This window comes from Rhyacophila brunnea, unplaced genomic scaffold (genome assembly GCF_057557595.1).
Source record: "Rhyacophila brunnea isolate RB1 unplaced genomic scaffold, BYU_Rbru_1.0 scaffold_19, whole genome shotgun sequence".
NCBI classification, from domain to species: Eukaryota; Metazoa; Arthropoda; class Insecta; order Trichoptera; family Rhyacophilidae; genus Rhyacophila; species Rhyacophila brunnea.
In genome coordinates this window covers 37531480-37548678 of record NW_028232848.1, presented here as the reverse complement: position 1 = coordinate 37548678, position 17199 = coordinate 37531480, and the positions used below count along the sequence as shown (strand labels likewise).

Genomic DNA, 17199 nt, shown 5'->3' with positions numbered 1-17199 from the left:
TACTTAAATTCAATAATCGAATATTAGGTAGGTACCTACCCATATGTATCCAGGTAGGTAGGTAGGTACCTACCTAAAACTTACTTACCTATCAATAGAATAATATATTCAACTGTATTTTTAAGTTTGACTGAAGCTTACGTAGGTAGGTAGGTAGGTACCTTGGTAATATGACCCCCACTAGGGTTGGGCTGACACTGCTCTAGCCTAGGGGCCCGGGCTCAGGAAGTGCCCGACATAGCGGGTCGGCCAGCTAAGAGAGATAAACACACATTACAAATTTACCCTGACAGTAAAAAATTCGCCCGCAGCGCTAATTTACGTAAATCATGTTGATTATCGTTTAAAAATGTATCTAGTAATAGGTAACTAAATAGGTAAGTACCTACGATGCAATTTTTGATGTGTGTTGATACTCGACAATTCAATAATTCAAGTGGATGTATTAAAAATATATCTATACTAAAAATCACAAAAAATACACTGAATAGGTACATACTCTTAATTTTACCTCGAATACCTACCATTTGGAAAACGTTAATGTAGTTAGTGAAGAGCGCAGTGACGTCCCGTGGGGGTAGGCAGAATGAGCGTCGCTGGCGGCGGCAGTTACTCGAAGGGCGGCAAATCGAAGAGAATCGTTAGGTGTAGGTAGGTATATAGAAAAGGTACCTATCTAAACTTTGTAATAACGGAAATATCTTTCCCTGAAAAGATTGAGTTCACTGGTTGGAAACAAAATATATTAATTAACATAAAAGATTTAATAGGTCTGATTTTTTTTTGTCGGGTTCGCGATGTCTAGCTTATTTCCGTTGTTTTGGACGTAACATTCTTAATGACTATCAATGACACGTGCATATTTGCGAATTCATTAGTTTATCCAAATATTTTTGCCAGTCATTCAAGAGTTTTGAATAAATGGATCTGTAACCGTGGACACACAATATTGTCTATAGAAGTGTGGCATTTAAATTAGATTTTGTGGTGTATATTTTGTAAGTAATGTATCCATTAAACACATTTCTTAGATATTGGAGCCATAAAAGAATGATAAAAAAAATACTGTATAAAAAATGGGGCGGCATTTTGGAGCTGCTTTGGGGCGGCATACTGCTTTTGCTAGACGCGGAATTCGAGCCTGCGACCTACAACTTCTTTTATGGATACTATACCAATCGTCCATCGCGGGGGTTACCGACGTTAGATATAGATAGGTACAGACCTTCATATACCTAACAGGTAGATCTATGAACTTTAAAAAACAAAGGCATTCAGAATGTTTTAATACATACAGGGGTAGCAAACATTTTTGTGGTCGTTGTCTGCTTACCAAGAAAAAAATTTCTTAGGGACTTAAGTATAGTTTTAAAATTAGGGGGAAAAGTTTTTTTTTAATTTCTTTTCCGATATTTTCCCTCGTGAGCGATTTCCCTCTACAAAATTTGTCTTTCATCCAAAATCCAAGTCGAAAGCTTTGTTTGTTATTTAAGCTTTCATTTGAAATGATTCGCTCGTAACTAAAAGTTCGCTCCCACTGATTTAGTAGGAGGTAGGTAAAATAATATTAGATATGTTGGTAAAATTAATTGTTTAAAAATGGCGGCTGTCAATGCTGTCAGTTAGACTATAACGATAGTCGCATGATTTTATTCAGACAAATAAGTACCTAACTACGTATAGGTACCTATCTAGGACTACAAAAGAAGATTCAGGTAGGTAGGAGTCTAAATACATAACTACCTACATACTTATACTTGTCCAGAATTTTACTTTCGATCATTTTTAAATTATAAGTCAAAAAGGTGGAGGTAGGCTGTTAAAATCCGTAGTAGTGCACACTAAACTTTGTCAATCATACGTATTTGTTTTCATTGAAATAAGACTACATTTTACAGATGGTGTTGGTTAGTTAAAATTCAATTAAACCATGCGAAAACCAAGCCATAATAGATAAAAGTCAAAAAATACTCGTCTACCTATAAAATATCCAAAATTTTGCAATTAAATCATACATAACTTTGTTTATCTATTAAGTAAGTACCTACCTAAGTTTGAACTAGGCAGGGCTTAATGAATTTAAAAAATGAACCAACAATATGTGTAGATACCTAATCCAACGAAAACAAACCAAACCAAAGTTACCAAAACTATTATAGGCAGGGTTTTATTGATTTTTAAAAACTAACCATTACCATCTGTAAATTGTAGTCTTAGTTCAATAAAATATAATAATAATAAAATAAGGTATGACTAACAAAGTTTAATGTGAACCATTTATGGGAAATCTTAGCAGCCTACCTCCGCCCTTCGCTACTGGTGGGTAGTTGGTAAGTAGGTATGTGATGAACCTTGCATAATAAGCGCCGAGACGCTCGAATCGGTAAGCGTGGTTGCGTGCAATTTATATTTATGGTTGACAATAACTCACGACGTTCGGCGAGAATCATCGAACCTGCGAACTGTTCGTGTAATTATTAGAGTATGATATTTTTCAGCTTTACTTCCATATTATTATGTTTAAAAGCTCTGTTTCATAATAGGTAGGTACCTACCTATATAAGAGAGTATTTTTAATAACACCTTTCGATAACAGTGTCATTGCAAGACCCGCCCCATCGATGTCGTCGGTTTTTTTTCAGAAGAGAGCGTCGCCAAAGAAAATCGCCTCGCGAAAAACGAAACGCACACATACACACGCACCCACACACGCCCGTCTCATCTCTTTCAGCAGCGAGACAGACTCTGTCCCTTTCCTCTCGCATAGAGCCAGATCCCTCCGTCTCTGTTGCTCGCTCGGTCGCATTACCCATTATGCGAGTCATACAATTCCGCTGGTGCTTTTTCAGTAGTGGACGGTGATTCGCCGCCGACCGTCGTCGCGATCCCCCAGACGCAGTGGTTCAAAGTGTTAAAAACATATTAAAAAAAAACGTCAAGTGTCATCAAAAACCATAGTTGTTTCTTAATGATTTATTGTTGTGTGTTGGTTGTGTTTCTGCGAATAGGGATAGAGTGACGCGGAGAGGATTATGAGAACACACACATGATTCAGGTTAGTTGACTATTTTTTTCACGATGTCCGAAGTGTCAAAATTTTAGCAAGTGTTTTTTTTAATCTTCTATATCGGGATTTTAATGTGTTATCGCTTTTTATAAGGCTATATATTCAGATAAACTTGATAGAATCGATCCTGACCAATAACCAAAATGAAAAAAAAAACAATTCGAAATTAGATACCTACCTAAGATTTAGGTATTTTGGCAAGTCTCTACTTAGGTACTTGGATAGATATCTACCTACTTACATACCTAAATATTTTAAGCAGGTACATAACTAAATTTAATATTATCTACTTATCCTTTAGTTTATATTGTTTATAAGAATAACTTAGGTACATACCTACCCTTGTTTACGAGGTTTTAACGTCAACCATTCCCGTGGATCGAATCAAACTTGATCGCTAGGTATCGGTACGCAGGTACGTGGGTAGGTACCCAGATAGACAACAACATATTATTGTGAATTTGTAATGCTAGCAGCAGGATTCGAACCAACGACTAACATATTAGAAGCTGGCCGTAGGTGCGAACCACTAAATTTAATAGGCACCTACTCTTCGATAGGCGCGAAAATTATTGTTACTTATATTTAATTGCAATTAGTTAGGTTAGGTAGGTTACTTAACATACTACCAACCTACTACTAATTTTACATATATCGAACATATATAAGCAGGTACCTATCTAAGAGTGAAATATAGATAAGTACCTACCTACCTACTTAAATATCAACCTCATTTTTATTACAAAACTCTACATGGGCAGGTAGCTACTATAGTATATAACTATAGTTACTTATACCTAATTACCTACTTATAAAAAAACCTATCTGATATCTAATAATAAATAGATACCTAAGTTGTTCTTAATTTGCAGTATACCTATGTTTGTAGGTAAGCATAATAATATCAAGCTTCAAATCAAAAATATTCATAATAAAGCCGTCTAATTTATTAGATACCTGTCATATACCTACCTGTTTACATACTCATACTGTATTAGATGTAGGTACCTACTTATTTTCCTTATTTTCACGATTTTTCTTAAGTAGGTAGGTATTGACTTTACCTAATAATAAGGCAATTATTAAATCTGTAGGTACCTACATATTCTGTGTCTGTTATACTTTTTCCATTGGTGAATCCGCTTGGTGCAGGAAGATGGTGAAAGATGAAACCCGGGTCGCGCAAACGATTCAAATGAAAAAACACCTAGGTACCTACCTACAAAAATCACTCATATGTAATTTGTATTCAAAATATTCCACCAAATAGGTTGATAGGCACCTACAAACAGTCAGTTGATAGTATCTAATAATTTTGTATAGCTATTGACACTGTTTGAGACTGAAGAAATATCTACTCATGTAGAAGCCTACATAGTATTTATACCTATATATTGCATAATTAGGTGGATGGGTACTCACTGACTACATACATCACAAAGCCATTAGTTACTTAGCCTAACGTTTTTAACTGCAGGAAACTGTGAAAGCTAGAATTTTAGTTTTCCTGTATTTTTTTTAAATTAGCCAATATGGCTGTATTTAGTTCATACCTGCATATGGTGACTGTGTCATAGGTAGGATATATACCTAAATTACTTTTTCCTTATCTACATTAATTTATTAAATTTAGTGGTAGACCAAACATCAGTCAACATGGGAATTAATACTTTATTAAAGTAAATTTTCCCAGAGCAAATGAAATTAAACCAAATCTCCTCGTTTTTCATTAGAAGAATAGAATAGAATTACTACCTAATGAATTATAAGTATAATTTGCAAGAATACATGCACATAATATATCTACACTATAGGTATGCTTTCACTATATGGAAGTTATCGACATATTTACTACAAGGAATGGTAGTCAGCCATTTCCTCAATGCATTGGGGCCTTGCATATTGAAAAACAACATGTGATTTTTTTCAGACGTTGAATTCGAACCCGCATTGCACATCTTTTTCATGAAGATTGTCATTATTAACTTTCCTTGCTTTCCATTTAAACTATCTACCAGTTAAGCAGTTAGATTCTAACTGCTTTTGACTGTCTACCTACAAAGTTTATCCAAGTTTTACATTTCAAAAGTTCATTGGGATTTCTTATTAAATAAAAGTACCTAACTGATAACTTCCCGAGATAGTAACTACATATCTAATAAGATATAGTATCTACCTAATCCCGGAGTAATAAATATTAAATTCCGGGATTTGGTATTGCTCATATGATTCGTTTTACTTACCTCATAACTAATACTTTTTTTAGCTCATTCCGTGAATATTAGTTATGTAGGCACACATCATTGAATACCCATCCACTTTAACGTTTTTGCTTTACGTAGCTTCCTTCATAACTTAGTAGATAGGTTATAACATCTATATTCCTATCTAATTTAATAATTTGCTAAGAATATCAGTTATTACCTAAGTATAGTATCTCCTATATTTGTTTGTGACAATGTACCTTGGTAATTACAAGTTCATTATTGCCACATCTCGGATCAAACATTGTTGTATTGCGTAGGTAATAGAAAAAGCATTTCTTTGATTTAATCACATGTCAAACATATTTACTGTAGGTGAGATGAGTTCATCGGTAGACAGATGCATTTTTTTCAAAAATTAATCAACAATGATGTCTTAGATACCTAGTTACAGTAGTTACCTACTATCAAACGTAAATTGTTATTGAGTAGGTACATAATAAAAATAAATAATATCCACTGTACCTAATAATAAATTCCTAGGTAGGTAGGTACCTCGTTAAAATAAAAGTACTAACAAATACTAATAATTAAATCAGTCAGTTATATCCAACATTATTTTATTATAGATAGGACAATCGAACTGCTCATCAGTTAAATACATTTTATATACTTACTTAGGTCATTTTCCAGGCAACCGTGACTATAATAGAAAATATTGATTAGGTACCCAGTAATTTTACATATTATTTGGAAACCTTAGAAACAAAAGTATTACTGACAAATAATTCAATAACAAATGCTTCATTTATAAATCTTCCATTTAACTATAATTTAATTAGGTACACTTACACGTGACCTATTCATTGAATAAAAATAGTAATAATTAGATAATAAATTGAATGTAATCAAATTATATTTTGGTAAAAATAGGTCGTGAAAATTCTTAACTTCATCCACGCGACCGTTTACAATCCCTTCATTTCGGAATCATAAAATAAAGTTAAATCCCGGAATTGCATAGCCTATTTACTTTGATACAGATAAGAAATATAATTCTTCAATACATTTTAAAAGAGCCAAAAGAAGATAGAGTCTTTAACATCTTTCTAACTACATGTGCGCGTTTCTATGTTTCTTTGTAAAATTTACAAATTCAGTGCCATTGATTGACCTCTTCCCTTTTCTTCGTTACATACCTAACTAGTTTTTCATAGTTAACCGCCTACCCTTGTCACACACTTCATATACCTACCTAAGTAGGTTCATTTCTATATTTCAATAGATGGAAAACACTTTTGTGGTACCTAGATAGTTACTGAAAAGTGTTTTTCCATTCCATGGAGGTACCTCGTACCTAAATTACCCCTTCTTCTCTAAGTCACCTATGTATTTACATGCAAGCAGATATTTGAACAGTATTTTAAATGATTGTCTTGTAGTTTGTAGTCACTCCTGCGATTTTTTCAATAACCTAGATCAAAATTAATGATTATGAGATAATATCTGCCCTACGTAAAATTAAATTAATGTATTAGTAATCACAAGGCTGTAAACCTTTTGATGTTAATTTAAAATTAAAAATTTGATTTTAAACCTTCTAATAAACCAGCATGAATATTAATTAGGACCTACTAACTGTCCTATTACCTATAAGTTAGTAGATATAATGCTACATAGACCTCTCTGTATTTTTTTAAATAACAGCCATAAATAATATACCCATTTGAGTATTAATTATAATAATATTATGTTTTTATTGGTCAAATAAAATCACTATGCTTCTCTGGTAGTAGGAAAACATTTTCTATCGCAATTTCAAAACAATGCTAGCAATTCAGCACTGCGACGCCATCTCTGAACGAAAACTGAAAGCTGCCGGAAAATAATAATATTATTTTGATATTATTCATTTCATACAACTATTTTCCTCGAGTGCAATAGTTGCGTTGAACTATTTTGTATGATAAAATAGTAAGTATTTAAATAATATGTGTACCTATTAGCTATTAAGTAGGTACCTATCTAAGAAGTTACCCAAAATATCTACGTAGGTAATTTTTTTTATATCAAGGAACCGTACCGATTATGTACCTATCTAGGTACTGGATACTTTATGTTAAAAAATATAATTGGGTACGTACCTAAAAATAGTAACTTAGGTAGTTGTAGGCATAGATATTTTTATTTAACAACAAAATTTTAAATAAATATCTACACACGATAACATTATTTTTATTACCAGCACAATATGTAGATAGGTAGATAGGTACGGTACATTATGTTTTACATGAAATCCCCATATGGAATGGTACAGAGATGTTGAAGACATTCTTTTTCTACAAGTACCTAATAGACAGAGTCTAAACCAGGGAACTCAGAAATAATGGGAACTGAAATACATAACGGGTAAGGCGATAGCAGGTAACCGACTCAAGTAAGGAAGAATCCGGGTTAAACTTACACACGTGTCAAGAATACGTTTTACGTCGAATACTGAAAACTGCTCTCGGTTTATGCATTTACGCTTATTTAATGTTGGTGGATTACACACACTATTGCACGTGCATAATGCGTGCTTCATTTTCGTAGGACACTCACACATTCAAAACCCTGCTTCAAGATGCGGCGTATTGAATATAGCCTATCGGTATTCTATTTATTATCTGTTCTGTGTCTAAACATTATGAAAGTGAATCCAGAAAGAATACCCTTGGTCTATTATTTTTTATACAATTGGAGTATAGAATTTGTTGAGTTTTAAAGGTTGTCGTAGAAGTTTGGATTTTCCTAAAGGGATTCCCATAAAGCCATTCTTGAAAACGTAGGTATCTATTACTTAGGTAACATGTAACCTATTTTTTTTTTTAATTATGTAGGTAATAGGTGGATAGGTAGGTACCTAGCAAATTTTCAAATTTGTAGGACAATGTTTCGCAAAATAAAAACCTTTTCTAAAAATAATTTAATTGAGTCGTATAGTATCAAAAGTAGATCTGTGCCGTTATTCATAATTTAGAGAAAATGACGAAAAAGGTTTTGTTGAGTTTTTTAGTGTTATAATAGCACGAAATATGTTTCTACATTTATAAATTAGAAATTCAATTCAAATTCAACAGTTCTACTTTTGTTTCCAAAGTATTGAACAGTTCTAATTCTGATACCAAGCCCTATTTTCCATCACAATTTTATACCACACAGATATGATTTTGATTCGAATATTATATTGCTAGTCGTACATTATGGTGAGAAGAATAATTTGGCATACTTAGTTAAATTTCGATATATTTGCGACAGTTTACTTTTGATACTATACGACTCAAATATCCGTTGATTCTAATACTTAAGGCGAATTCTTTGCCTCAATTTACGATCAAATGTGACTTTAACGCCATCTAAAGGCATCTACCATGAATTTCTAAAAATGTGTTACTAAAAACTTTCGTCGATCGCAACCAGATGGCAATAAAATATAAAATAAAATATTGTGTGTCGCCACATATTAAAAATCATAAGCTTGATAAAAATGCATTTAAATTTATTATATATTTACTTACCTATGTAAAAATATTTACAATTAATATTTTCCCCATAAAATATTTACAATTCTAACATGTCTATTTGATTTGATTTAAAGTGTTTATGATTTTTACATTTTGTTTACCGTAGTTTTTTTTACAGTGGCAATACAAGGGTATCCTGTCCAGTCAATGAACCAAATTTTTTTACGTTGTCAATACGAATTAATATAAATATTTTTCTACAGTAAAATTCATTTATAGTAGTAAATGAACATTTAAGTACAAATGTTTATAAGATTGAGTTTAATCTTGTACAATTGACAATTACATCGAATTTCTACTAGAGGTGGAATAAAAGAATGATATGAAATGAATAGCAAAACAAATGCCATTCGAATTATTATTAAACAAAATAAGGAATATACAGTTGTACTTGGTTATTACTAGGAAGGTTGGACCGGCTGAATGTGCTCGTTATAAGCGGTACTCGTTATATCAGAGAATAGGTATTTTTATTGTCGGCGAAAACAACAATTAGACACTTAACTAGTGTCATAAACGTAATCTGTCCCCGGCGGCATCCTGTCCGATCGGATTTTATTGCTTAGGGTCGAAATGTCTTTAAATGATCAACACATTACCAGTATTTCAGCTCGGTATATCCGATAAGTATCTCGTTATAACAGTGAATAAAAATGTACGGAGAAAATCATATACCAAATGTCAACGACTGTTTCCTCATTACATCCGAGATCTCGCTATGTCCGAGATTGTAATAACCGAGTTCGACTGTAGTTATAATTATGACAATGTCGATATTATATAGACATCCCAATTCATTTCGTTTCAACCATGTCCGATCCTAATGGGTTCATATGGGCCTCCACAGAGTGGACGGTTTGTATTAACTAACTAACTATATCTGAGATAATAATAAAGTAAGACACACAACGAATTGAATAAAAAAGAAGTTGGAGGTAAGAAAAAACGTAAATAAACATGCGAACAAATCTTGATAAGCAAATCCAAGGACAAAATAAGTGACAAATTAAAAAAAAAATTGTAAAACGTAAGAAAAAAATTTTGAATTTGAAGTAAGTGCACCACTGATTACATAATATTCTAAGAAAAAGACAGAACGTTATTTATTTGAAAAAATCTAATGTCGATTTTAAAGAACAGTGCAAGATAAAATAAAAGATAGTTTTATTTATTTTACCTATAAATGTGTAAGTGAAATGGATTTGGAGATATAAAAAGAAACCTTATTGGCCCAGTGGTTTCTAGGTGTGGACTTTTGTAATTCCCTGAAGATCTCGAATAAATAATTAAAAATTATCAACACCTATACCATATTCCTAGGTATCTACTATGATTGAAAAGTAGATCTTAATTTTTTGTATTTATGATTGCTTCATAAAAAAACAATATTTACGACTTTATGATGTAGCAGATAAATGAGCAACTAAATAGTGACCCAAATATTATGAAAAGTTCAACTATCAAAGCATCACGGCATAAAATTAGTAATACCACGGTTATACACAATTTATTGTACCTACCTATTGTTATAATTTTCTTAGTTCATTTAATCGTTTTTAATTTAATTTATTTTCAAATTCACCTCTTATGTGTTCATTCACTGAATTGTTTACCCTATATTTTATGGAGACTAATAATAACTTCTATTTTCTACATACTAAATTATCAACCTCCACTTTTTGACAGGACGGCATACAGTTATATAGGCACGTAGATAATAATTTTAAGGCCGTAGACAGGAATGAACGTTTGATGGCCCAAATATAGTACAATAGTATGTATGTAATTAAAGTTAGGGTACAAGTCGGTTATCCTGGATACAGCGGCAAAGACATTTTGAAAATAGCCTATATACTGGATTATTTGTTAGGATTACCTAATCTAACTTAAACTAACCCAAACTAACAAATAATCCAGTATATCGGCTATTTTCAAAATGTGTTTGCCGCTGTATCCAGGATAAACATATAGAACAAAAGTTAGTGAAGTAGAAGTTTGTCGAGGCTGTTTTGATCGGGTTAATTTGTCTTTGAATAATATTGTGACTAGAAATTTTAACAATTCTTATTATTTTTAACATTGTATATTGTTCATAATTTTTGCGACTACCACGTGAATAGACGATTTTTTTTTACTTATAACATTTTAAACACTTAACATAAATATGGATAAATTGTACAGTTACTAGACAAAGATTAAATTTGATGTGTGTCAGAAGTATCTTAGGCATTTTCGCTCGTATGCTTTCTTTATATTATTATGAAACTATATTTATTTTAAAATCGCTTTAGAAGGGTAGGTACGTCAAAACAGTAATAAATATCTGAAATAATTACACAACACTATTTCAGAAAGTGGAGGTTGATATATGTAGTCCATTGACATATGCTCCAATATCGCAAACAAAAATTATTGACAGCAGAATTAACACAGTTTTTGTCTTCGTACCTGGCGAACCTTTATTTTCAATGTATGTGTGTGTGTATGTATTTTTTAATCTATGCAAGTACTGTTTCAAAAATAGTTCGATTTATTTCCGCGTTAGCAGCATATGTCGATAAAGTCTTGTCAAATATTCATTTTATTTACAATCGATTCGTTAATATACAAAAATACAAGATTAAATTTAAATAACTAGCCTAAAAATTATTAAATAATATTTTTAATAGAAACGCTAAGCGTTTATTGCGATAAATTACATCTGAACCGAGATGTTTCGATTTTAATTGCATGCTTTCTAACCTCTAAATCGATGTTTTTTAAATTTGAAAAAAAAGATATAAGGATATAATAAATTCCAATTAACGTTTAGCGTTTCCCTAGGTAATAGATTTACGTACATTTTTATCGTAATTTTGATAATAAATCTTATGTCATTCATCCATACCACCCGATAGAAATGTACCGAATTTGACACGTATTTTTGGTATATAGAACTCCACGATACATCTTAATTTTTTATTTTATTTTTCTCATTACTTTTGAATATATATTTACCGATTAATAAACTTTTCTAGCTATTTTTCGATAACAACTTTACCTAGAGACATCACCTTAACCATACCTATGCTAAAATTACAAATAATCCCATAACATCGTAAATATCAAGTAGGTAGTAAGTATCAAAATATAAATCTATAACATGTAAAGAGTAGAGACGTAGGTACCTACATATAAGTATAACAAATTTATAACCTAACCAAGACACCAAAACAGGCCGACATTTTATTTTCTGTTTAAGTACCTAAGTAGGTAGCTACCTACAATCAATATTAACTGCCAAAGCAGATAATATTTTGTTCTGTTTTTACTAATACAACCACAAATCAAAATTTAAATCGTTCTGGAATCGCCATGCAATGTTATAGGCATAACGAAAATCTCATGTAGGTATTATGATTCACTATATTATACTTATGTGCAGTCCAAACAATGTTTTGATTTGTCTGACAGATATTTCGTACCTACAGGTAATTTTAACCTATTTACCTATACCTACCTACTCACTTATAATTCCTAAAATTATTAATGTTATACGTAGGTAGGTACATATGTATTCTCCCGCTTTTTTATCATGTTATGTCAGTTATATACATAAATGTGTTATTTATACCGTGGTTCTAGGATCCTCATAAAGTTCAAAACAGAAACAATAACAACTTGTTCCCAAACTTCTTTAACGCTTAAGCAATAATACCTTATTATAAATAATTAATGTTAGTTTTGGTGGAAATAATAGACAATCACGTTTCGTTCATTTTATATGTGTGATATTAATAATTCGATAGGCAATATCCAAAATCGTTTGCTATATCTGTTCAAGAAATTCTGTACAAACACGCACTTGACCCATAAACTGCCTCTTTGGGTAAGCAAGCTAGAATTGGGTTAGTAAACAAATCGATATTATGTATTATGTACTTATTTATTACGTATTCGATTGGTAATAGGAAAGACTGAAAGGTACCTATCTATACACTCAATTAAAGTCTGCATCGCCTCATGTTAGCGTTCGCATTTACTCATACCAACTGACGCGGCGTACACAAAATAATAAAGGAATAGCATGGTGCTATTACCTACCGTTGCACCTACTTAATTCAACATGTGCAAATCTAAAAACAATAACCTATCTATTTATAATTCATTTACTTCTATCTAAATTTTTTGATGTAAATTATAACTAATATAAGTATATTATGTTTTCTTCATTTAACTTAAACAAATAAGTATGACAGAAAAATTGTGCGCTATTTTTGTCGAATCGCCTATAGCATACCTAAACTATTATTGTTTTGTTTAGGCAGGGTTTAATTAAATTTTAAAAACTAACCACCACCATCTGTAAATTGTATTCTTAGTTCAATGATAACAAATAAGTATGACTGATAAAGTTTAGTGTGCACTATTTACGTCGGATCTTAACAACCTACCTCCACCCTTCGCCACTGGTACCTACTATACTGTCTTCAGGATTCACTTAGGTTTTAAGTTGATGTGAGTGGAAATTATCTGACTGCTTTTTCAAATGATTAACAATAAAACCTCGTCAACATTAACTTAATCGTCGTATTCAGCAAACTAACATAAACGATGCACGTTTATAATATACTTAGGAGATGATTAATTTTTGTGCAATTTTAGTTAGGTATATGTAATAATATGTTTATTGAGCCTTCATCCCCTGAAGATTTTCATTTCTATCCCACTTGGAGTAATTTCCCCCAATTTCCAATTAGGTGCCTAATGAATTTTATTCATATTTCACTTCACTGATTGAACTTTACTGTAGAATTTTGTTTTACATAAAATAAGTGGGTGCCGAATGAAATCCCGAATGATGAAATCCCGAATGCCGAAATCCCGAAGGCCGAAATCCCGAAAACCCAAAATACACTGTAATAATTATTGCGCAATCTTAACACTTATCTTGAATTGCGCAAATTTTACAAGAGACAAAAATCCATTTTCCACGAAAAATGGGGTTTTGTCTCTCTTGTAAAATTTGCGCAATTCAAGATAAGTGTTGAGATTGCGCAATTATTACTGTTTGTATTTTTTATTTTTCGGGATTTCGACCTTCGGGATTTCAGCGTTCGGGATTTCAGCGTTCGGGATTTCGGTATTCGGGATTTGGCGCTTTCGGGATTTCGACCCAAACCCAAAATAAGTTTATATCTCTTTGGCTGTAAGTTTGACGACGACAGAACGAGTAAATTCTTAAATACGTTTCGGTATAGATAGATTTCTTTGTACGTTTATCTAGGAATCTATGAATTTATTTTTGTAACACAAAGCCGTCTTTTCTAGAATTTTCTTCTTTCTCGCATAAGAAAGGACGTCGTTAAATCCCTAAGCGTCCAAAGGGCGTCCTTTCTTGCGTCACTACTAGGGTGACCGCGTTTTAATAGACTTAGGTGAACGATTTTTACAATCGAATGTAAATTATTGTATATTATTAGCAAAACCCACTATATAGTCCAGCCGCGACATGAAATTACAAACTTTGATAGTAGGTACCTAGTGTCAGTTATTATTGCATAGGTAGGTATCGAAATAGATGGTAGGTATCCATTAATTTCAATATTTTTTTTAATCTAAAATTTTCATTTATTGCGAACAAGTTATCACATTGCATTAGAAGATAATCAATAACTAACACTAATGTTAATTCACAATTCAGTGACACGGCCTGAATATGGTCGGTGTTGGTCCTTGGGTATATAGGTTTATAGGTATCTATAGGCGACTCATTTAGGTGGCAGTATCGTTACTTTCAACTGACACTAACACCGTGTTAAAGTGATTTCGTTGTGTCGGCAATTCCAGAAGATTTTGTCTTCCGTCTACCTAATTTTAGAATAAAGAAATTAGTAACTAACACCTATTTTGTACTTTTTTAGGTGTGTGTTTTTTTATTACAAATTAAACTCTAAGTAGGTAGGATTACTTATGTTCGGTTTGTTACGATTGTTTCAAGTGATAACCTATCACACGGGTCAGCAACTTTTTTATACTTACGGGCCACATTCAACTTTAAATTTTAATAATAGGGACTGCAAAAAATATAGGTAATAACAAAAAAAAAATAAGCATATAAAGTAGATAAGTACCTACCTACTTCCGAGATAAAAAATAAACTTAATTTATAAACCAAACTGAATGAACAAATAAAGGATTAAAAGCAAAGTTGATGTCTACACCACTGTCGGTCTATTTACCAAAATGTGAATCTTGTGAATGTTTTCCTACGAAGTCATATCAGCCAGTTGAGAAGATACAGATCGAGATTGGACCACCGGTTGCCGTCCACTGATATTTTATATCAATTAATTCACACTCATGTAGATTCTATGACTAGGTAACTAACTACCTTCACCATTACATTCAGTCAGCTTGCGTTGTAGATTGTGATTTGATTTAGTTACCTATAAGTATTTGTGTTAAAATAAAAATCTAAAATTAAAAAAACAATTGCATTTTAACTGACCATTTAGCAAAACGTCAAGATTTAGTTTTTCGACTTGCTAAGAGCACTGATATTTTCTTAATCTACATCCGCTTGTTTCGCAAGGATCACAAAGGCGTAACAATTTTCACTGTAGGTACACTTACCTAATTACTCAGTTCTTTTTCATTAAATGAGTGAAAACTGTTTCTGTTACTTATTTTATAACTATACTAAAGTGTTTAGTATCTATACAAATTCAATTATTTACATTGGTACATCAGTGGCGAAGGGTGGAGGCAGGCTGTTAAAATCCGCCATAAACCTACCTGCACACTAAACTTCGTCAGTCATACATATTTATTTTCGACAAGACTACAATAATTTGCAGATGGCATTTGCTATTTTTTTAAAATTAAATTATAACCTGCGAAAACCAAGCCATAATAAAAAATACTTGTCTATCTATATATCTGTAAAATATCTAAAATTATGCAATTAAATCACACATAACTTTGAATATTTAATAGATAAAATATTATGTTTTATCTATTAGGTATAGTTTGGTTTAGGCAGGGCTTAATAATTTTTTAAAAAAAAAACAACAATATTTATAATATGTAGGTATTCTTATTAAATAATATGAATGAAAAAGAGTGCACAATAAAATTTTGTCGTATCGCCCAAAATATACCAAAACTATTATGGTTCGGCTTAGGCAGGGTTTAATTTATTGATTTTCAGTAAAGAAAAGAAATAATCAGTCCATTACAATTCACCCAGGACATCCCATCCTGCCAAACCAAATAAATTTGATGACCCCCTACAACTCATCTAGTATCAGTGGCGAAGGGTGGAGGTAGGCTGTTTAGATCCGACATAAATCGTGCATACTAAATTTTGTCAGTAACTAAGACTACAATAATTAGCAGATTGTGCTGGTTAATTTCTAAAAATCGATTAAACCCTGCGTAAACCAAACCATAATAGTTTAGGGATGCTATGGATGATCCCACAAATATAGTGCACACCTTTTCGGTCATATTTATTTGTTTTCTTTAAATTAGAATACATATTACAGATAGTGTTAGTTAGTTTTTTAAATTCATTAAGCCCTGCCTAAATCAAACCACAATAGATCAAAAAATATCTAAAATTGTATATGATTTAATGACATAATTTAAGATAACTTATACCTACATAGACGAAATTTTTTGATATCGTGGTCCTATCGTGGCTTGTTTTACACATGGTTTAATGTTTAATTGAATTTTAAAAACTAACCAACACTGTCTGCCAATTGTAGTCTTAGTTTATTGAAAACAAATATGTTGGTATAACTGACAAAATTTAGAGTGCACTATTTATGTCGGATCCTAACTGCCTACCTCCACCCTTCGCCACTGGTAGGTATACATACCTACTTCCAAAGCTTCAACTCTTCGTGATCGTCAATTGAAATTTCCTGGACTATCAATCAATAATTTTTCGCAAAAAAACTGATAAGATAACCTTCACTATATACCTATTTAGAGGCTGTAGAAAACCAACACCCACGGTGGCCGCGCGGCTTAAGCGTTGGACTATTACGCCGTGGGTCCCATGTTCGTATCCTGGGTCTGGCAAGTACACATATTGTTTTTCAATTTGTGTCAGTCAGGATATGGACCTAATAGGTTGAGCAAGTGGCTGACATCCATTTCTCGTAAAAAACAAAATGTGTTAATACAAACCTCTACTCTGTGGAGGCCCATATGATCTTATTAGGATCGGACATGGTCGAAAGAGGAAAACCATTTGATATACTTTGGAAAAATAATAGTAGGCACCAGAATGCGGTCAATGTGGTCACCCACATAACACGTCTATCCCAAGACAATTCCCTTTCTTTTCTCGCAAGCATCTCGCACTGGCTTG

General features: G+C 32.2%; 1 protein-coding gene across 1 annotated transcript in view; it reads left to right on the top strand.

Moving 5' to 3' along the window:
* Positions 1 to 2847: 2847 nt before the first annotated feature.
* The window catches only part of LOC147072993 (zinc finger protein basonuclin-2-like), a 73416-nt gene continuing 59064 nt past the window's right edge, over positions 2848 to 17199 (top strand). Inside the window, exon 1 of the mRNA XM_085945900.1 lies at positions 2848 to 3055. Coding sequence (XP_085802026.1) covers positions 3047 to 3055 — 9 coding nt within the window. The 5' untranslated portion in view covers positions 2848 to 3046. The remainder of the gene's footprint in view (positions 3056 to 17199) is intronic.